At 36.1% G+C, this 23,248-nt stretch overlaps 1 protein-coding gene across 2 annotated transcripts; it reads left to right on the top strand.

Moving 5' to 3' along the window:
* The first annotated feature begins 4,210 nt into the window (after nt 1-4,210).
* On the top strand, nt 4,211-22,801 carry foxn1 (forkhead box N1). 2 transcript variants are annotated; one of them, XM_051862201.1, is made up of 9 exons: nt 4,211-4,341; nt 8,967-9,119; nt 11,156-11,479; nt 11,817-11,924; nt 14,048-14,166; nt 16,944-17,040; nt 17,578-17,785; nt 18,358-18,822; nt 21,715-22,801. In XM_051862201.1, exons 2-9 carry the CDS (start codon nt 8,967-8,969, stop codon nt 21,981-21,983), a joined length of 1,743 nt encoding a protein of 580 aa, XP_051718161.1. In that variant the 5' UTR covers nt 4,211-4,341; the 3' UTR covers nt 21,984-22,801. The 2 variants fall into 2 exon arrangements, with proteins under 2 accessions (XP_051718161.1, XP_051718160.1); XM_051862200.1 differs by lacking the exon at nt 4,211-4,341 and having other exon boundaries at nt 8,577-9,119.
* Nucleotides 22,802-23,248: the final 447 nt, after the last annotated feature.

The raw sequence follows: 23,248 nt of genomic DNA, 5'->3' as shown, positions 1-23,248 counted from the left end.
GACCTTCTTCTTGACCTCCTATATATTCGTCATGTTCTCAAGAAACGACTGCATGATGCTGAAAATGTTTCTATCTATCTATCTATCTATCTATCTATCTATCTATCATCACTTGTGATTTTTTTAGCTTTTTTTTTTGGTTTGTAATGTTTTTTTTATTTTATTTTTTCATTTGTTTTTAGTTTTGTTTGCTTTTATGGTATACAATAAGGTTCCATTTGTTAGCATTAGTTAACTGTATTAGTTAACATTAACTAACATTAACTAGCTTCTAAAGTACAGTATTTATTAATCTTAATTAATGTTAATTTCAACATTTTCTAATACATTATTAAAATCAAAGTTGTATCTCTTAATAACATTTAATGGAACTGACTTAACATGAACTAACAATGAAGTTGTATTAACCAACTTTAGCAAAGTTTAATAAATACTGTAAAAGATATATTGCTCATTGTTAGTTCATGTTAGTTAATGCATTAACCAACGTTAACTAATGGATGTGTATAACATGTAACATATTAACCCTTTTATTTACTTAATCAATTATTATATTGACAAAAATTGCAAGATTTATATTAACATGTAGGCCATTCAGAAGATCTGCACAATTTTGAGTCAGGTAAACCCAAACAACCGGGAGCTGATGGTTGTTACAAGCATATAAACCGAGCTCCATCGTATTAGACATAATATCTTACTTAATAATTACAGCCTGTCATGGTGCTATATAGCATATACATATATTTAGAGATGTGAAGGCACGTTTGATTCGTAATGTGGTTCTCACTCATCTATCGGGCCCTCGGGTGAGTGTGCTGGTGAGGGCAGTTGTGCCGTCAGTGCTGGCAGCATAACACACGTTCAGGCTCATCCCTATTGAGAGCTGCTCTGGAAGAACATTTCTATACGTTTCCCATATCACGTATGTCCCACACTGAAGTCTCCAGAAAGTGAAATAAGAAACAGTGCAAGAAGGTGTCTAACAGGAATGACCACAGTCACCTAAAAAGCCTTTAGGGCAATATTCAATGATGTTTTCTGTCAAAGAAAAGTGACAATCACACAAACAAACACTCTGGACTCATAAAGGGTGAGGGTTCAACAATACATTGTATCTAAAACACACAAGCCTAAAGATTTACAGTGCTTAGACAAACACTGCAATACAATATAGGTTGTTTGTTACTTTTTTCTGTACTGTTTTGGGTTTTTATAGCCAAATAGTTGCACATGAAGACGAAATCACACAGAAATCTCTCAAACCAAACAACTATCTTTGGTTAAAAACAATGCTTACATTTATAAAGGTAAAAGGTTGAAAGACAGCAACTAAAATGAGAATGCCTCTGGCAAACTTACAGAGCTCTTTTCCCACTGTGTGACAAACTGACAGCATGGGTGGAGCAAAGAGCTAAACAAGGGGAGACACACTATTGATTACACAATTTGACAGAAAGACAGAATGAATGTGAAATAAATATTGAGCTATTAAAAAATTTATTATTGGGTCAAGAGTTTTTTTTAAATGCTTTGATTCAGTAGAAGGTATATTCACAAAAGCATATCTTCATTTTATGATAATAGTGGATTAGGACATAATGTGATTATCAAATTTTCAAAGATTTGTTTAATTTACCCAAACTAGTTTTGCATGTTTAATTTGTAGGGTGTTGCGTCAGGATTAAATGTCAAAAGATGAACCTAGTTCAGCATGTGAGGCAGGTTACAATGTACCAGATAGATAGATAGATAGATAGATAGATAGATACCTTGATTGTTTTGGACCAACTGGAGGGGACAGAAGGCAAATCCTTTCATGTGAAGAGATGAATTGAGTTGAGTGGATGAGTGTAGTGTAAGGATGAGATTGGCAAACTGGGTTGAGGTGGACTATAGGCAATGTTAACCTCTGGATGTTAACCCTCATGACCCTAACTCATCTGGACTGATCCAACAGCCTGGAAACCACATCCTCTCAGTAAAGTCTGAGTGATAAGTGTGCAGGTTACATAACATCATAAGTTCTCTAATAATGTAGCTGAGTTTCTTCTGTGTCTATATGGGATGCGTTACATCAAATAGAACCCATATGATCAACGATGCTGTCTACAGTGGTTTTTTAAAATGTCACTGAGAGCATAATTGCCGTTTTTGCCTTGATGACATCTAAAAGCTTTTTAGCAAATATTTAAATTCATTGAAAGTCTTTGGGATGTGCTGTAGTAGACTTTACAGAGTGCTCACCTCTTGCATTGTCAATACAAGATTTTGACCAGAAATTGATGTACCTCTTGATGGAATTAACATCACAACATTTATTTCCATCAAGAGGTGCATAATTTTTTGGTCAAGATCTTGTATTGACAATGCAAGAGGTGAGCACTCTGTAAAGTCTACTCCAGCACATCCCAAAGACTTTCAATGAAATTAAGGTCAGGACTCAGAGGTGCCAATTCATGTGTGAAAATGATTCTTCATGCTCTCTCAACCATTCTTTCACAATTTTAACCCTGGTGAATCTTGACATTGTCATCCTGGAATATGGCCATGATGTGTCTTCCTACATGGTTGTTTAAGAAATGAAAAGCTACACACTCCATCTTTAAAGGTTAAAAGAACCGTTTAACATATAACATGCTAGAAACATACTAATCACTGTAATAATGATCCATTCATAGATTCTTAAGTATTTGCCTAAAATCCAAACAGCAACATGATAGGGGAAACATCTAGAAATGTTCTTCATTTCTTTGCCCACTATCAATACTTGATTTTCAGCACACTAATGAAGGAAAGGGTTTTCTTTTTGTGTGTTTTCTTTGCATGAGTTGAGATCCCAAACCAGAACAGGAAAAGACTAGCAGAAATGTCTCTGTCAAGTGTGCTTTGTCGTGCCATGTCCTGGTGCCAAACTATTCACCACAATCAGTTACATCATCGCAGGGCTTAAGGCATGTTATTTTAAGGATTTCTTTGCAGAACACACAGAAACAAGACTAATCAAAGAGGGATAACTTGAAATATAATAATGTATTGTTTTGATCAAGTACTGCTGAAACATGCCATTTTCAGCTGATTTAATGCAACATGTTCTTTTTTCTATCTATCTATCTATCATTTCTTTATTTATTCATCAGACAATCGATAATATAATATAATATATCACATAGTGATATAAATGTGCCAGATTTAAAAAAGAAAACCATCCACTTAAATCTAAGAAAAACATTCTATATTTCATTAATATGTTCTTACACTCCAACCATTTGAGGAAACCAATTGCCTTAAACCATTAAAGTTTTAAAACCAATAAGTATGAGTACTGTAAACTCATATGGTTAAATTCACTTATATTTTAGTGTCCATTTAGTCAATCATTAGAGTAAACTCAACTTAAAGATTTTAAGTTTATTTCACCCATTCAGTTTGAATTCAGGTAACAAATCTATCTTAGCAACTATATAGCTACTTGAACGGTTTGAGGAACCGATTGCCTTAAATGGTTTAAGTTCATCAAACTCAAAGTAATAAAGTTACATAAGACTAAGCAAAAACTAACATTGGTACAAAGCAATGATGACAGAACAGGAGCACTGTAAAACTCAAAAAGTTCAGAATACTCAAAACATTTAAGTATTTAAATTTAACTCAATCATATTAAGTTCAGCTTACTAAAATCAAATTTTGAGTTCACGCGATTTTTTTTCTATTAAGTACAATGAACTTTCATTATTATTTGAGTGAAACAAACTCATTTCATTTAATTAATTTTACTGTTCGGTTTTAGCATAAATAAACACAAATTAACAAACATTGCACTTAATACAATTTTCAAGCAAAGCTACATGAGATAAATACAACGACAATTTCTACATTCTGTCATTTTGTCTCATTCCCTCTGGTTTTGATTGCCTTACACGAACAAACCTCAAGCAGCAGTGTAACATAAGCACTTAACTGAGTGATTCCTTTTCACTATCACTATTTTTGCTTCTCTCCCTTCTTGTCATCTCCCATTCACATTAGAATATGATTTTAATACAGCAGCTCAGGAGGGCCGTGGTTCTGCCTCCCAGGTTCACTAGGAGGGTAGGGGAAAATTCACCTGCATTGACATTCATTTTCCCTCCCTCCCTCCCTCACTTTTTCTCTCTCACTCTCTCTATAGATATCTGTCTCAGTTGTTTTTCTTGTCAGCAGTCAGTCAGTCAGTCACTATAAAAGCAGAGTTGGAACTCAGAGAGAGATTTCTGAGGAAATCTGCAGCCGGTTTGCGATCTGTGAGGACTCTGACTGTCTTAGATTTACAACCTGGGCTTGGAAGCACCACACACAGTGGTAAGTGAACTTTTTTTAACTTAATATGCACTGCAAAGTCATCTGTACAAACTATCATTTTTCTGCATTCAGTAAATACTAGGGTCAACATTGTGATAAGATTTCATTGACAGCAAAATAACATTCAAGAAGAGATAGATCTGAGCTAAGAAGTCCAAATTAAAGGTGTAAACATTTGTGGGATCTCACTTTTCACTTACACAGATACTATTGTACAACTGTATCCTGTTTGGCACCAATAAATAAGGCATCAAGAAATGTCCCTCAGGCTCCTTGTTAGGCTTGTCTCCACCTGGATGAAATCTCTGCTGAAATTCATCTAGGAAAGTGAAGAGAGGGATACAGGAGAAAGAGAAAAAGAGAACGAGAAAGAGGGCAGGGCAGGGCAAGGCAGGTGCAGTCAGATTCTATCAGCAGGGTCGTCTCCCTCTAGGTGCTGAAGTTCGGCAAAGTGCCCATTCTCTCCGGGATATGATTATAAATGGGTCTGATATAACATTTAAAATATGTTCTCATTATAATCCCAGCTGCCAGTGACCCAAGTGTGTGTAGCTGTGTGCACATGAATATGTGTGAATTGGAAAACCTGTTGCAGCAGGTCTGTCCCCTGTGGGTGTGTGGCTCACACAGGTTGGCTGGGGGCCAAATGGACTGAGCCTTTTACACATTCCCAGTTGAAATCTCAGAGCTGAGCTGAGATTTATTTTACAAGGCGCAAGCTATTAGATTAATGCGATTCATTATTTCATATGTAATGTTACAAATGTATGATCACAGATGGTTTCCAGCTGTGATTTAGCAACCTTGTCATAATTTCTTGAGTATTAATTGAGTATTTTTATATTATTACTGAGGTCACATCATCAAAATAATGCTGATAGTATTATATCTGTCTAATTTATCTGAAGTCATTAAATTACTGATCAGATATGAAAGCTATATGTGCAAATAGATAATAATGACAAATTTTAATATGATAATCTTGTATTATTATATTTAATTTATTATATATTATTGTATTATGTACTATTATATTTATATTGAATGTTTTATTTATATCCATTAGGGTATGCTATAATTAACAACTTAACAAGTATTATAGATTTTAATAAATTACTTTAAAGTTTATGCCTGAAGGTTTATACTAAAATGTCTGTCAGGTGCAGGGTTTGGATTTATACTTTCCAATCTCATCACATCAATCACATTTTACTGACATTTACAATACACACTATTAAACTGATTTTCAGAAACCTTCATTATAATATTTGCATGATGGTGAATAAATGATGATGTGGGTGAACTTTCCCTTTTATAGAGATTCTGCAATTTGACCACATTTAGGGAAGTGAAGTACTGAGATTTTTTTTTTTTTTTTTTTTTTTTTTTATTACGCTCAGATGTGTTTCCACTGAAGTGGAGTGAAAGTGCTATTGTAGACATACGGGAAGAAATCCTACCAATTACTTGATGGATGACGGTGTAAAGGAAGATGCACAGTCCATTTGAAATGCCACTCAAGTGTGGTGAGAGTGCACGGGTGGGGCTGTATAGACATGCAAGAGACCAGATCAAAGTGAGATAAATGTGATCATATTGAGGGAGGAAGGAGTCTTGAAATGAAGTACTTTTAGATTTATACCTGTTTCAGCATTTTTATTCTTATTCACACCAGATGATCCTTTCTCTCTCTCACACACACACACACACACACACACACACACACGGACACACACACAGACGTTGGGTTTCCATGTTTTATGGGGACTTTCCATAGACATAATGATTTTTATACTGTACAAATGTAGGATTTACCAGGACCACACACACACAATCTTCTTTCTTATCTTGTATTAGAGGATTATATAGCATGGCTTACTGACCTCATTCAGCATGCTGACCTTTGCTCGATGCTGATGGAAAACTGAACATGTTCATCATGTGAATTTTCTCTAAATATAATTCTCTAAAAGAGCCTCTCAGTATATCATATCAAATAATTGTCCATTAAAACTTAATTAGCGCTCAACACGTGTATAATACATATATATATATATATATATATATATATATATATACATATTTTAATTTTGTAGCTTGCTTTAAGCAGTATTTGGTTGGGCCAAAATTAGTAGTAAAGCTCTTTATGCAGAAAGACCTGTGTCCATGCAGGAAAAAATTAATTTATCCTTTTTACATAAATCAAGTAGCTCTATCTCAGTGGATGTATTAACAGGAGCGGGATCTCATTTGGTTCCATTTTAGTTAGTGATTTCGCTGATTTGATTAAATTGACCTCAAAGCAGTGATTAACTCAACATTTTAACTGTGTCTAATCATATAGTAACTTCCTATTGGCTAAACGCTCCTAAGACTCATATGACAAACCTTTTAAAACGGTCAGTTTTAGCTCTTATAAATCACATTTTTTGCTATTTAACACAGATTTTCTGTATATACAATTTACACACTATTCAGTATTTACATTTATGCATTCAGAAATTACTAAAAACAAATTTAGTCTTTGTTCAGAACATACTGTATATTTTGTAATATATTTGGCTTTAAACTAGTAATTTATTATATATTTGTAAAGGAGAATGTACAGTAGGTACATTATTCTTCTTTTTGGACTTCTCACCAAATAAATGAATAAAAACATGAACATTAAATATTTATTGGCAGCGGCTATTTGCACTAAGTGAAAATAGCAATTTTCTTAGTAATAGATGCTATTTACACTAAGTGAAAATAGCTATATATTCTATTTACACTAAATGACAATAGCAGCATTTTCTTAGCTATATGCTATTAACACTCACTGAAAATAGCGATGGATTATATTTACACCAGGTAAAAGTATCAGTTTTCAGAGTAAATAGTAATTAGATGCTAACTATACTTTTTATTGGCAGATACTATTTGCACCTCAGTATTTCTGTACATTAACAGGATGCAATAATATCATAGAGTGTAAATGATTATATTTATTAAAATTATTAAATGGATGCTGCATTATTGGGAGAATAAAAACCCTCCCTACACCTTCACCTAAACACTTTTAGTATTATTAAACACTCGTTCACAGTTTGTTTCCACTTTTAGAACATTATTTTCATTTTTATTGATTCGAACCCTCGACGATCGCGTTAAAAGCAAGGTCTGCGAGCCTTACTTGCTACTGCTGCACCACTGAAGATGTTGAATTCTGCACGTTTTTTTTAAAACTTGAGTGGCCCAACCAGACATTGGTGGGCGGAGCTAGTGTAAATACCATTTGCCAACAAGGGGCGCTATTTGCATTTAGTGTAAATGGACACTCCGTTATGGATTTGTGTTGAAAAAATTTTTTAATCTTGCCTGTATATTATCTTGAGGATTCAACTAAGAAAAAAAATAGTCCACTACAATGTGCAAAACAATCAGTTTAGTTAAAACGAGCACTGCAACACAACAATATTACTGTAATATGAATTACCCATATGACCCTCGACTGCAGATGCAGCGAATGACCAATCAGAATCAAGTATTCCAGAGAGCTCAGTAAAATTAAGTTTTTGAAATACAAAATTTAGTTATATGATTGTTTACAGTAAAAGACTTAAAAAAAACATTTACTTTAAAATTTTATGTAGCATAAAATCCGGTTATCATGCCTCGTTTGCTTGCCTAATTCTTGTTCAAACACATGAGCACCCAATAACCTTTTTGTGTACTCAGCTGTTTTCACTCAAGAGTGGAAATGGCTTGTATCTCGACCATAACAGGTCAAAGGATCAGTTTAAAAGTCATAGTGATGGACCATAAAGGCCAGCTCAACTTCCTCTCTAGTACTGAATTACACTCTATGTTTCAGATGGAGCAAAACTCCCCCATCTCCATTTCATGTCACTAACACACTTCTGCTTCTCCTTCATGGTTTGTTGGTGATTTTAATGAGTTTTTGGCTCAAACAGCACTGTCTGCTGACAGTAAATGAGAGTGGCCTGAATTTCCAGGAATACCGGATACTTATGTGGCCTTATGTTTTACCTGTTTATGATCAGATAGCAGCCAGACCAATGATATACAGCATATTGGGCCTTTTTCAGTTCAACAGGGAACATGCTTAGTAGACAGTTGGAAAGGGATTTTCATTACAAGCAGTTACACATTTATGGCCTGTGAGACTGTAGGTTTGCCCAAAGGCCAAATAGCTAGGGAGATTGTTTAGAGACATGGAAAAATCCCTTTATGACATAATGTTTGAGGAAAAAAATTCTTGAGGTTGATTGTTATTGTATATGTATGCATAACTGGATATATATATTCCTATATAGTATGTCATGAAACATGCTTGAAACAGGTATTTGTGTGCCCCCAATTTAGCAAGGGTCAAGCTGACAAGCATAATAACATTCCTATATGACACGTAATTCTTATCTTTAAAACCACAGCCCCTGACACTTTAGTGTAAAAAAATGTTTGAGGGAACATTGTGCTGTGTTTTTACATGTTTTTTTCTTACAGTAGCTTAAGGGACCGCATTTGCATATCACATTTTTTTTTTTTTTTTTTTTTAGCTAATTATCTTTCTATCTAGAAATAAGACTAAAAAGCTGATGAGCTGTTGTGTTGTTTTGAAGATGCAGGTTGTAGGGACGATGTCCTCTGAGTCCCAGGGCCTGTCTTTTCCACCCGTAAGCAGCAGCAGCAGCAGCTCACCAATTCCTTCTCCTTGTGAACTACAATCCTTTGACCCTCTTGGGTCGCCCTGCTTTCAGATGCCAGAGTCACAGGTATTAATCATTTAATTTTAGAAATTGTTTTTGAGCCATTTATAATTAGTTTGTTTTGAAGTTCTTAGTTTTAAGCCTGTCAACAGTTTACATAACTAGATTGATAGATGGATGGATGGATGGATGGATGGATGGATGGGGGGTTAGAAATGAAGAACGAAATAAGTAAACAAACAAACAAATAAAATGGAAGATTTTCAAAATCTTTTTCAGTTCCACTTCCATTACATTATGATTATGTTATGTTATGTTGTTAGATAGATAGATAGATAGATAGATAGATAGATAGATAGAGCGTCAGAATGATAGATTGATAGAACGATAGATAGAACGATAGATAGATAGATATAACGATAGATTGAACAATAGAACGAACGATAGATAGATAGATAGAACAATATATAGAGTGATAGATAGACAGACAGATAGATACAAAGAACTATAGATAAAACGATAGCTAGATAGAGCGATAGAACGATAGATAGATAGAACAATAGAATGATAGATAGATAGATAGATAGATAGATAGAATGATATATAGAGCGATAGATAGACAGACAGATACAAAGAACTATAGATAAAACGGTAATTTAGATAGATAGATAGATAGAATGATAGAACGATAGATAGAACGATAGAACGATAGATAGATAGATAGATAGATAGATAGATAGATAGATAGATAGAACGATAGAACGGTAGATAGATAGATAGATAGATAGATAGATAGATAGATAGATAGATAGATAGATAGATAGATAGAACAATAGAATGAGCGACAGAACGATAGATAGAATGATAGAACGATAGATAGATAGATAGATAGATAGATAGATAGATAGATAGATAGATAGATAGATAGATAGATAGATAGATTGAACAATAGATAGAGCGATAGATAGATAGATAGATAGATAGATAGATAGATAGATAGATAGATAGATAGATAGAGCGACAGAACGATAGATATATAGATAGAATGATAGAACGATAGATAGAACGATAGATAGATAGATAGATAGACAGACAGAGCGACAGAACAATAGATAGATAGATAGATAGAACGATAGATAGATAAAATGATAGAACGATAGATAGAACGATCGATAAATAGATAGATAGATAGATAGATAGATAGACAGAGCAACAGAATGATAGATAGATAGATAGATAGATAGATAGATAGATAGATAGATAGATAGATAGAGCGACAGAACGATAGATAGATAGATAGAATGATAGATAGAACGATAGATAGATAGATAGATAGATAGATAGAACGATAGATAGATAGATAGATAGAACGATAGAACGGTAGATAGATAGATAGATAGATAGATAGATAGATAGATAGATAGATAGAGCAAGAGATAGATAGATAGATAGATAGATTGAACAATAGATAGACAGAGCGACAGAGCGATAGATAGATAGATAGATAGATAGATAGATAGATAGATAGATAGATAGATAGATAGATAGATAGATAGATAGATAGATAGATAGATAGATAGATGATGGATGGATGGATGACTGGTTCTATAACATGTCTCTAGACTGTTCTGTAGTTGCCGCTTCTTAGAATCCTCTGCCCGCCAGCTGCTCTCATTACGACAGTGTCACAATTATTACTTTTTGATGAGGACATGAACCTCCGCACAAGGCACTGTTCAAGGACACAAGACCCTGGGGCAGAAATAGAAGTATTTCATCCTGCCTTTTCACCAAATCCTTTTGATTTAATATTAATTATTTATGGCCCCTAGGGAAGACTGTATGTCACATTAAATGCTTTTATGGACTCTTTAGTAGATCAAAGATTTTTACGTGCTACTGCATTTCCACTTGGAAAACTGCTTTATGTTAAAGAGTGCATTCATTAGAAATGAAACTGCAGCGTGCTTTACATGGAATATGTGTTGCATGTATTGATACTATGCAATTTTAGGTTCTAGGAATTTCATATTGGTGAACTAATATGCATGTTTTATAGATATTAAAATGTGTTTTTACATTAATTTGTTGTTCAATCCTAGTGTCACCAGAGCAATGTTGGAGAGGGGTTTGCACCGTACTCCCAAAGAGAAAGTGTTCCCTACAGGCAGAAGAGTGCTATTGCGGAGCGCTTTCGTAGACACAGTATAGATGGAAGCCCTGTTGAACAAGATTCTGGCCTGACTGAGAACAATCACTACCATCCATACAGGCGTCAATGCAGTGAAGGGGCTATCAGTGAGGTTCAAACCTTCAGTTGTCTCAGAAGAGCTGGACTGGCTGGGAAACTCACCACGGCTGATGGATTGGAGGAACAATCCTCATGGAGTCCATTAAGCACTAATGTGGAGACGACTAGCATCATGGTGAGACTGAGGGACTGTTTAAACAGAAATTTTAAGATTTCTTGTTCAGATGAAAAAAAGAGAGAACTTTCCCATTTTTAAAGGATTTTGCATAGTATTTAGTTATTCGTTTTCATGGATTTCATTTAAAAGAGCCTTCAAGATTTTACATATATATATAAAACCTTGAAGGCTCTTTTAAATTCTTGCCAGCATATTTAGGCCAGGGGCAAAAGACATGGAAACAAGAAGACTTGCCAGGCAGATGTGCAAGCAGATGTCCTTATTACACTTTCTAAAGAAGCATTAACATATGATATGTTACAACTAAGTAAATCATGGTCTGCTCTTGGGGCAGGGAACTCAGCACCCCTACAGTGAGCCTCAGACAAGCTCTGAAGATCCTCCCGGCTACACATCAGTTAACCATCAGACGTACAGTGCCATCAGTCCTCTACAACATCAGGTACACCTGAAAGAATGTGTGATATACTGATTATATAAATACCATTCAAAATGATTTTTAATATTTTTGAAATTAGTGTTGTATGCTCACCAAGTCTGCATTTATCATAATGAATAGAAATGTAATGAATAGAAAGTAAAAAAAGGCATTTACAGTTGCAAGAAAAAGTATGTGAACCACTTGCAGAATTTGTGAAAATGTGAAAAATAAGAGAGATCATACAAAATGCATGTTATTTTTCATTTAGTACTGTCCCGAGTAAGATATTTTACATAAAAGATGTTTACATATAATCCATAAGACAAAAAAAATAGCTGTATTTATTAAAATGACCCAGTTCAAAAGTTTGTGAACCACTGAATGATTTTGAGATACATGTTTTCACACTGAGGGACTCAAACACAGCTATTAAAAAAGGTTCAAACATTCACTGATGCTCCAGAAGGAAACATGATGCATTAAGAGTTGGGGGGTAAAAACTTTTGAACAGGATGAAGATGTACAAATTTTTCTTATTTTGTTTAAATATATTTTTTGCCCTTCAGAAGCAACAGAAAATACTTACATGTTTCCCAGAAGACAAATTAAGTACAATTCACCTTGATCTTCAAATTCAAAAAGTTTTCACCCCCTGGCTCTTAATGCATTGTGTTTCCTTCTGGAGCATCAGTGAATCTTTGAATCTTTTGTGTTTGAGTCCCTCAGTCGTCCTCAGTGTGAAAAGAAGGATCTCAAAATCATACAGTCACTGTTGTAAAGGGTTCAAATATGCAAAAGATGGTGGAAAACTAAAGAATCTGCAGGACCTGGAGATTTTTTCTGAAGAACAGAGCTCAGTTTAACTGCTCAGAACAAACAAGGGACTCATGAACAACCATCACAAAACAAAAAAACAGTCGTGGATCATACAGGTAACCACACACAGTATTAAGAATCAAGGGTTCACATACCTTTGAACTGGGTCATTTTAATAAATTCAGCTATTTTTTTGTCTTGTTGATTATATGTAAACATCTTTTATGTAAAATATCTTACTCAGGACAGTACTAAATAAAAAATAACATGCATTTGTATGATCTCTCTTATTTTGTTAAAATTATTCACATTTTCACAGATTCTGCAAGTGGTTCACATACTTTTTCTTGCAACTGTATTTGAAATAGAAATCTATTGTATAAGTCTTAAAAGTCTTTACTGTCACTTTTGATCAAATAAAGAATCCTTAGTGAATAATAAATAAATAATAATAAAAATCTTACCCCAAACTTTGAACTGTAGTGTAAGTTGATATGACTACTGTAGGCAAACCTTGGCATGTGTTAGTAGATATAAATGATCAAATTATAACAGGTTTTGGACGCATGTTCAGTCAAAACATTGGCAGGAAGTTCTACTACATCCTCAGACTGACAAATAACAAAGATTTGCTCTTGTTGAACATGGGTGCAGTATGTAATGAAAGCTTAAAAATGAAACAAGCAAGAACAATTAGTCCTGTGAAAACGATTAATCGCGATTAATGATAAATAACATACAAGTGTGTGTGTGTATATATATATATATATATATTCTTTCTTTTCTATCCTTTCTAAATGTAATCATTTAATCGCCTATTTTGCTATTTGTTTTGACGCTTTCGCAGATGCGAGCTCCAGGCCGTCAGCGGCCGTTCAGTGCTCGTATACCCACCGAGAACAGCTTCATCTCAGCCAGTCATTCGGTATTTGCCACTGGCTCTTATGTAGATAACATTAGTGGTTAAAAATATAATTAATTTGGGGTATATCAAACGGGCAATCTTTGGTCTTATTAATCTATTACTTGTTTCAGAGCAGAATGATTTGGGTTAAGGGGAAAATAAAATTTCATAACTATATGACACTCAGTTGTTGTTCTTATTTATTTACACACTTGTGCCTTCGAACTGAATACATATATATTACAAACTTTTGTTACATGTGATTAATTGCGATTAATCGATTTGACAGCACTAAAAATAATATAACCTTTTTTTCTTTTTTTTACCAATAATTACACAAATAAGCATTCATTCCTCTACAGTATTGTCTTCAACACTTTTTAAAACTGAAGAGAGTTATATTGTGTGTATGTATTGTCTCTAGTTTTACTCTTCAAGAGGAATAGACACGGTTTCTCACTACTATAGCCAAAGCCTCTCATCACAAACATCTCAAGACAATTCTGCCCAGACACTCTACCCTAAACCTGTCTACTCATACAGGTACGTATATGCACCTACCTGTATTATCCTGGTAAACTAAGACATATTTTCAGAATAGATCATTTTCTGAAACGTCATCTGAGACCTGTTAGTTCTAAATAGTCTCAGGGCCCAACATATTATACAAGTACCATGTTTAAATGCTTGTCACTTGCTTGAGCAACATAATAGGCCAATATAAATCTATATAGAAGTGATGAATGGAGTAAACACGTTTATATTTGTTTTAAATGTGAATACATCTATGAAAGATTGTATTACTGTATTGTGTACAAAGAGAATCACAATGCCAAAAAAGCATTTTCAGTAGGCTTTTGGATTTGAAAACAAAATAATGAATTGATGGAGAACAAGTAGTTACAGAAGCGATCAGTTGCGCACTACAAACGCGTCTTATGTGAAAGCACAATGAGCCTGTGCTGCTTCTGCCCCGCATATGAACAGCATATGCACTGCAAACGGAGGATGTGTGAAACAAGCTTCAGTCTGTAGTAAAGATTTATAAGCTACTTACAGTAGGTGGCGACAAGTGACTGAGTGAGTCACTGAAAAAACACATTAATTCAGAAACAAAACATACACAACATAACCATAGATGCCTCATTAGCAGCTGTTTCTATGGGCCACTTTACGTTAGCCATCCGCCATATTGGAACGGTCAAACCCAGTCCATGAACATTTGAAAGCAAGTTGACTAAGCGTTTGCAACTGTACTTAAGACACATGTATGAACATCTATATCTGCAAAAGACTTCAGCAGACGATTTTGCTAAACTAACACAATAAAACAAGACAAAGGTGTCGGCTAACACAACATTAAAAAGTTACCAAAGAAAAGTAAAAACATTGTCGCCATGTAATCAAAATTTAAGTTTTTTGACTTTAGGTTAGCTTTACTGTTATCTATAAGCTAGTGTGCTCCAACTATCTATTTAGAAGATATAAGCTCTATTTAGAAGATATAAACATTCAAAACTTACAGTCTCTCGCTTCAACCAATATGGAAATGATTTTGATGACATCACGCTGCTTTTCATCAGATTTTCTGTCCAATCAAATGCTCTCTAGAATTTAAAGCAAACAGCCCCTATGCTATTGGCTATCTAAAAAAGGGGAGGAGCTGTTGAATATGTCCCGCCCTGTCTTCCTGTTTCAGTGGAAATTACATCAACACACTGAATACTGCTGCGTGTTTAAGGCACTTCAGTGGGCCTTTAAAAATACCATAGTAAAAACTTGTAATATTGAGTTGATGCATATAAAAACACAAACCAACACATTCTTACCTGTGAAAGGTTATCCCATTTCTTTGGGAATTTAAATATTGGCGGTTTCACAACCAGAAACTACGCGATGTTGTGGCATCATTGATTCTTAAAGGGTTAGTTCATCCAAAAATGAAAATTCTGTCATTTATTACTCACCCTCATGTCGTTCCACACCTGTAAGAACTTCGTTCATCTTCAGAACACAAATTAAGATATTTTTTATGAAATCCGAGAGGTATATGACTCGTCCAGCAATATAATCAACACTTTCAAGGTCCAGAAAGGTACTAAAGACATCATTAAAACCGTCGACGTGACTGCAGTGGTTCAAACTTAATTTTATGAAGCAACGAGAATACTTTTTATGTACAAAAACAAAACAAAAATAACGCCTTTATTTAACAATTTCTTCTCTTCTGTGTCATGCATACGTTGTTTATGTCCACTACTTCCAGGTTCTACGTCAGAATGCCGACTCATTATTGGTTAGTTCCCGCGTCAGCATCACAAGCATGCGTTGTGCTGCTCACATGATCAGCTTTGGTCAATACTGAGCCGGCATTCGGACGTAAACACGGAAGCCTTCACTGTGTTTACTGCGGAAACTGCGTTAAAGATGACAGGGAAGAGAAGAGATTGTTGAATAAAGTCGTTATTTTTGTTTAAGTCATTTGTTTTTTTGCGCACAAAAAGTATTTTTGTCACTTCATAAAATTAAGGTGGAACCACTGCAGTCATGTTGACTGTTTTAAAGGTCTTTAGTACCTTTCTGGACCTTGAAAGCGTTGATTATATTGCTGTCTATGGACGAGTCATATACGTCTCGTATTTCATCAAAAATATCTTAATTTGTGTTCCGAAGATGAATGAAGGTCTTACGGGTGTAGAACGACATGAGGGTGAGTAATTAATGACAGAATTTTCATTTTTGGGTGAACTAACCCTTTAATGTGAGTGACGACACGCTGACCGTTTCAAGATGGCAGGCACGCCAACATGTCTGGAGTGGTTGAATGTGGCATCTTCGTATACATATCTATGAACGTAATTGCCATTCTATCTAAAATGTGTTGTTTTAAACTGATAAACTACTGTTGGTCTAAATATCAGCTGTGAGCGTGTATATGTGCAGCTTCGTGCAATAATACTAATTAACTGTATTAAATGACGACCAACAAATATTTTTAACAAAATCAAAATGTCTTATAAAACTGATTTAATCATTACAGATGTAGTTACAAATAAAAAAAGTGTAACTAAACAGCTGACAACCGCTAAACCATATAATCAGTCATCTGTTATGAAAAGATTTAATTCTTATCATTATTTATTATACTACATACCAATAAAATATATGTGAATGCAATATCACTTTGGCAAGTGCCTGCCAAACGCATTTGTAAAAACAGCTCACGGCTGACAATACTTCCAAACAAATCAAAATAAACCAATGCATCACAATAGTCTTGTTTTATTGGTGATTTTTCATTTTTGAATATTTCTTTGCAGTATTCTCATCTTCCTGGCTCTGAGGAATAGCAAAACAGGCAGTCTGCCTGTAAGTGAGATCTACAGCTTCATGACGGATCATTTCCCCTATTTCAAGGTAAACTACACTACCATTTCTCAGAAAAATGTATACATCTAATATACATTGATCTACAGTGAACAGTTATAGAGGAGGATTCTGGCAAAGGCCTGTTTATGAGTGATGTAACAAATACAGAATGTAAACAGATTTGTTCCTCCAACTTAGTGGAAAATGCCTGTTATGGCATGATCTTTATATTCCTGATAATATTAATTCACCCTCCTCTTGGCACTGTGCTGGTAAAGGGATTTACAATGTGACATTATTTTGGCTCATCATTAGGTAAACGTGCAGATTTGTACGGATCAGGTGTTGACTTCAGTGAAGGAAGGGTTGTAAGAAAGATATTTCTTTATTTATTTAGAGAACTGACTGGTACAATCTCTGTTTTAGTTTCAGTGTTTTTCTGTGCACACCCTAGAATACACTAACAACATCATGGCAACCACTCATGGGAACTCATGGGAACACTTTAGCCACTGCCTCGCAACAGCTTAGTGACCACCGTTAACAACCACTTCCCAACCTTATATTTCATTTCTGATTCCTTAGACAGCACCTGATGGCTGGAAGAATTCTGTCCGACACAACCTCTCTTTGAACAAGTGCTTTGAGAAAGTAGAGAACAAGAATGGGAACTCCTCTCGAAAGGGCTGTCTGTGGGCCCTGAACCCAGCGAAGGTTGAGAAGATGCAGGAGGAACTTCACAAGTGGAGACGTAAAGACCCGCTGACTGTAAGGAGGAGCATGGCCCGACCAGGTGCGCAGAGGGTTCAGCTGCTAATTAAGAATAAATAAGGAAGCTATATAGATTGTATTATTCAAGGTCCCCAGTGCCGGTGTTGTGCCGAATTTCGACTCCCTGCCAAATTATTACGCCGGCTACCTGATTGCCTAATCTTAACCCCACCCCCCAACTACACCCCCACACCTAATCCTAAAACTACCCATACTGGGGATTTAGAGGGGTTATAATCTGGTGGGGGTCAGAATTAGGCACAACACTGGTCCTCCCTATATGCAAACTACACAAGGTGCATAGGGCCCCTGAACCACCAGAGGGCCCCCTTGATCTCAAAGATTATTTAAGTAGCCTATAACTATATAATGTAAACATATTTTTATAACATGCAAATATAAATGCGGATTCAACTTTAGCAGAGTCATGTGGAAATTTATTTTTTCTAATACTTAATAATTTAAGTCCAAACTGTTTTGGACTCAGACATCATGCAGTGCGGCAGGGGCCCCTTCACAAAGTTTTGCTTAGGGCCCCCAGAAGTGTAGGTCCGGCACTGAAGGTCCCAGTTGTTGTTATGCTTATTGTTTCAGAGGAGCTGGAACGTCTGCTTGGGGAGAGGCCTGAAAAATTGAAGACTCTTGGAGCTCACTTCAGTCTACCAAGCAGCCATACACATTCTCAGTCCTTAAGAGTTGCCATGCATCCTGCCTATGGACACCAACCTGTCCATGAGACTAGTGTCCTGCATCATAAGCCTCTCTACAGCCCTTTACCCTCTCAAACTGTCGTCCCGCCTCCCCCCTACTTATCTCCAGACCCTTCAGTTTTCCCATACTACTCTCCTGTCGCCCATCAGCCCTGTGCTGGGCACCCCTCCAGTCCTGGGACAGGCAGCTTGGATTCACCCTTACCAGCACACACCCCACCAAGCTACAGCACCGCCTTGCAGGCTGGTCACAGCGCTACAGCGAGCATGCAGGAGCTTCTGCTGGACGGAGAAATCAGTAATGATGTCGATGCATTAAATCCCAGCCTCACAGATCTACAATTACATGGTAAGACTGAGATTGATCTAAATGATTGACTGTCTACACTATCGCAACTGTTTAGATCTGATTTATGTGTCCTGTGCCCCCCCATCGTGGTCTAAAGTACCGTGAAGATTAGGCAAATTAGTCTGGTGATGTAGGACTGTGCGTGACTTATAAGCTTAATAAAGCCTGAACCTCAACGTCAGTCTATCGGTAGTATTTTTTTAAACTCCATTGTTGATTCAAATAGCAAACAACTCTTACTGCATGCACCGCAACAGACTTTTAAAAATGGTAGTTTCAAAATGCTGCGTGAACTCAACCAATCAGCATGTTCAGTGCCCAAGTCCCACCCCCAAAAGTTCCTGAACTTTGAAAAAGTATTACCTCGCAAGCAGGGACTTTCGGAGGGGGAAATTTTTTCCCCGGAACTTCATTTAGACCCTTGTCCCTGCGGTCGAAACACACCAAATATCACCCCAAAGTCTCTAGTTCCTAGGGAAAGTTCCTGCAGTGGAAACGCAGCTTATGGCAATGACGTTGCATTGGTATGCCTACGTCAAAAAACAACAACAGAAACATAGTGGGGTTTTAATAGAGTGCAACAGTACCTGTCTCCTTTTTCAGTGGCTCTGGTTCTGGAAATATTTTTTTCCATTAATTTTTCCCATAGAGATTTAAAAAAAAGTCTATGTTAAAGAGTTATAAGCCATGAACCAAGGCAATCATCTACGAAGTGAATCAAAAAAAAAAAAAAAAAAAAAAAAAAAAATATATATATATATATATATATATATATATACATGGCTTATAACTCTTTAACATAGACTATATATATATATATATATATATATATATAAAGCAATTTTTTTTTTAAAATTAGACAAAGTGAACACACCCGTAGCAGTGAGCAGCCATTTTTCGCTGCAGTGCACGGGGAGCGATTGGGGGTTAGGTGTCTTGCTCAAGGCCACCTCAGTTGTGGGTAATTCATTCATTTCCCCCACCTACATTTCCTGCCGGAACTGAGACTCGAAGCACGACCTACGGGTTACAAGTCCAATGCTGCATCCCAATTCGCCTACTTCTACTACGCCCTAAAAGTATGTACTCTTTTTGTGAACAAAAAGTACATACTTTTGAGTGTGTAGCAAAAGAGTAGACAAGCTTTGGGACATACTATCACGTCATACAATTGCGTCTTTGCTCTCTGTCGCATCCTGTCACCGTAAACTGGCCTGTCAATCATCTTACATCCTCCACCACATTTCATTTAGTTAATTTCCTACCGTATCGGAGAGAAATGCAGTAGCACGTTGATCTGCAGTCGCGGGTCTTTCATGTGGAGAACTCTCCTCATATGCATAATGATGCATTTAAAAGTTAATGGCCAATCCACATTGGTATTGCAGATGAAATATAACATGGATAACATTAAATAAATATTTTCTATCAGGTTAAACTGATTATTAGTCACTCAAACCTCTCTCTGTCGGTCGCTTTTAAACACTTTTTACTTGTGTTTTTAGTTCTGAACTGAATCCTCATCCAAAGCGCAATGGGTTGTGGGCAATATTAGCCTTTATAGTGTGCACGGATCCACACTTCGAAAATCTTCCGGAAATAGTAGACCATCCGGGGACTTTTGGCATGCTCTTTTCAACATACTATGCTTTGGGACACACTTATTTTAATCTCACATACTATTTAGGATGGATAGTATGGACATTGGGACGCAGGGCGACTCTCTAACCATTAGGCCACAGCTGCCCCAAAGTTGCACAACAAGGGACTCGAAACCACAATCTCTGGGTCAGGTGCCTGTTTCTCATCTCATTGCGCCACTGGGAAGACAAAAAGAGCAGGGGGCAGCCATTTTTGCTGCAGCCCAAGGAGCGATTGGGGGTTAGGTGCCTTGCTCAAGAGCACCTCAGTTGTAGTAATGAGTAGAAAAGAGTGCCATACATTCACTCCCCCCACCTACAGTACATTTGAACCCACAACCTTCAGGTTACAAGTCTGACTCTCTAACCATTAGGCCACATTAAAGGTACTTAATGTGTACTTAATGACTTTAGAGATGGAAAGGACTACAATCCCATGAAGCACTACGAAAAGCATAATCAAAAAATACGATGGAGAAATATAAAACTACTCATTTACAAATGTTTATTGTTTAAATACAAAGTTCTGTCATGAAACTTTAGATGGCACAGGCTAACCTACTTGCACTCACATCATTCTCTATAGGGCACAGCTGATTGGTTCCTGCTGTATCAGTAGTCAATGAGCTCACATGCTCAACCTTCAAATACACGGTTAGCATTTGCTGTAGTTTCAGTACGCTTTCAAAAAACCCTTCACCTTCCCGTGCTCCACCTGTATAGATCTGCTATGGGTAATTCATGTATGCTATATTGTACAGCAGCAGCATGTCTTACTTGCTCACAGCAGTATGTCGTGTATGTATTGGCAGTAGCAATAACCAACACCAGCAGCGTAGCCATTACCGTGCCAAAACACTCCTGGACTGATAGTCTGAACAAGGCTATATAGACCTTAGTCAGGTTAGACGCCATATTGATTTTAACACAGATGCAGCAAGGTTTGATGGATAGACATACAGTCTTCTTTACAATGGCATGCACTGTATTTAAAGGTCCCAGATCATGTAATTTTTTTTTACAACTCACAACTTTTAAAACTGTTTTGAGTTTTTGCCTGCTGAAAGTTTTTTTTGAAAGATGTTTCAACAGCTGAACAATAGGATTGTTGTTAAACAACAGTACAGTTCATTGAATGCATGTATTCTCTCCCTCACAACCTCATTTTCATTCCTGTAAAATTAAAAATGGTGCTACCCTGTCTTACCCCATCTATTGTTGCTCATGCCGTGTTCTGTGTCTTTGTTTAAAGGGAATCTTTGGGAGGAGCTAAGGAATGACAGCCTCGCTCCAGATACACTGGTAGTTATGGACACAACCCCTTCCCTACCCCAGCTCAGTCCCAGTCAAGCACAGGATAGCGTGAGGGTTTGTGGGTGTCTATCGGAGACTGAAGGTGGGGTGCAAGGCAATGTTTCTGGGTTGTATCTCAGCGGGCTCTGTACAACCGCGTTCACCAGTGCAGACAACATGTCAGGTTTCCTTTCTTCCTCAGGAAACACTCCTATTCCTCTTCTATGAGAAAGTAACCTCTGTGTAGCATCCCATCAAGCCATATTTTTTCCAAAGTAGAAAAGTTTATATTTTTGAATGTCTAAATTGTGTGACTTCTATGCTGAATAGTGCACTTGAGTTATACAAATTACATTAGCTTTAATGTTTTTAATGCATAAATGTCCAATCCCCACTATCAAATTTTTGACTCCAAAGCCCCCATTGTCCACAACAATATTCGAAGTCCCCATGATTTTTCAAGTCATTCATGATTTACAGGATAAGGATTAAGGATAAAAAAAAAAAAAATGTACAAAATTTCTACCTGAAAAAATATACTAGAGTCATAACTACTGAATATGAATATAAAAATGAATATTTATATTAATGTATAAAACTTCCCATGTAATTGTAAGATTTTATTAATTCGCATGACCACAAAGTTCTGTAAGCATTTAATGCTCAAAATCACTTTAATGTGGCCTAAATTGAACAATATCTTAATTTTTGTTTTGTTGACGTTTGCTGTAATTCAGCGATATATTAATATTGTTTGCTTTTGTGCAAGTGTTATTTTTTTTAAATCTATAAAAGTGTTTGACTTGGTAAGATTTTAATAAGACATTCTGGACTTGTTATAGTCAGTATTGATTTATTGTTTGCATTTGCCATAGCAACCACTAGGGGGTGTGGTTGCCTCTTTTTTTAAACTGTCTTTCCACAGTAATACACATTAAAGGCACTGTAGCAAGTTAAAACAGATTTTTACTGTGACTGTGATGTTTGACACAATTCTTTAAATGGTTCATAATTTTTTATTAAGCAAAAATTAGAGCCTTACACTTGAGTCCCTCAGGTGGGCACATCTGATATATAGCAGAAGACAGACGCATGTGATCACAACATGTGAACATGATGGTTATTGCGTGCATGTATTTACTTATCTCACTTGCACAAAAACACATTCAGTGTTCCTGAAAATGAATAAAAACAGTGAAATGCAAACTCAGAATATTATGCAAACCTGCAATAATTAATGATGTTAAATTACAAAAATATACTTTATGCATCTAATCTCACTTTATTAACCGATGCCTTTGCCGCTGACCTTCGATGATCCAATTCAACCATACCAATAAGCAAAAATTACTTTAGATAAACATCACATTTGTATTTCATTTTTGAGTTTTTATTGCTGAAGTAAGAGTGTTGAATGTCTCCTGTTCTATTCTTCTGCAATCCAGAATAGCAGCACAGCTGAAAGGTTTGTTTGAGGTTTGCTCTCTGCCATA

This window comes from Ctenopharyngodon idella, chromosome 15, assembly GCF_019924925.1.
Source record: "Ctenopharyngodon idella isolate HZGC_01 chromosome 15, HZGC01, whole genome shotgun sequence".
Classification (NCBI taxonomy): Eukaryota; Metazoa; Chordata; class Actinopteri; order Cypriniformes; family Xenocyprididae; genus Ctenopharyngodon; species Ctenopharyngodon idella.
The sequence above is the reverse complement of the archived record's forward strand: the minus strand, read 5'-3'. Positions and strand labels throughout refer to the sequence as shown.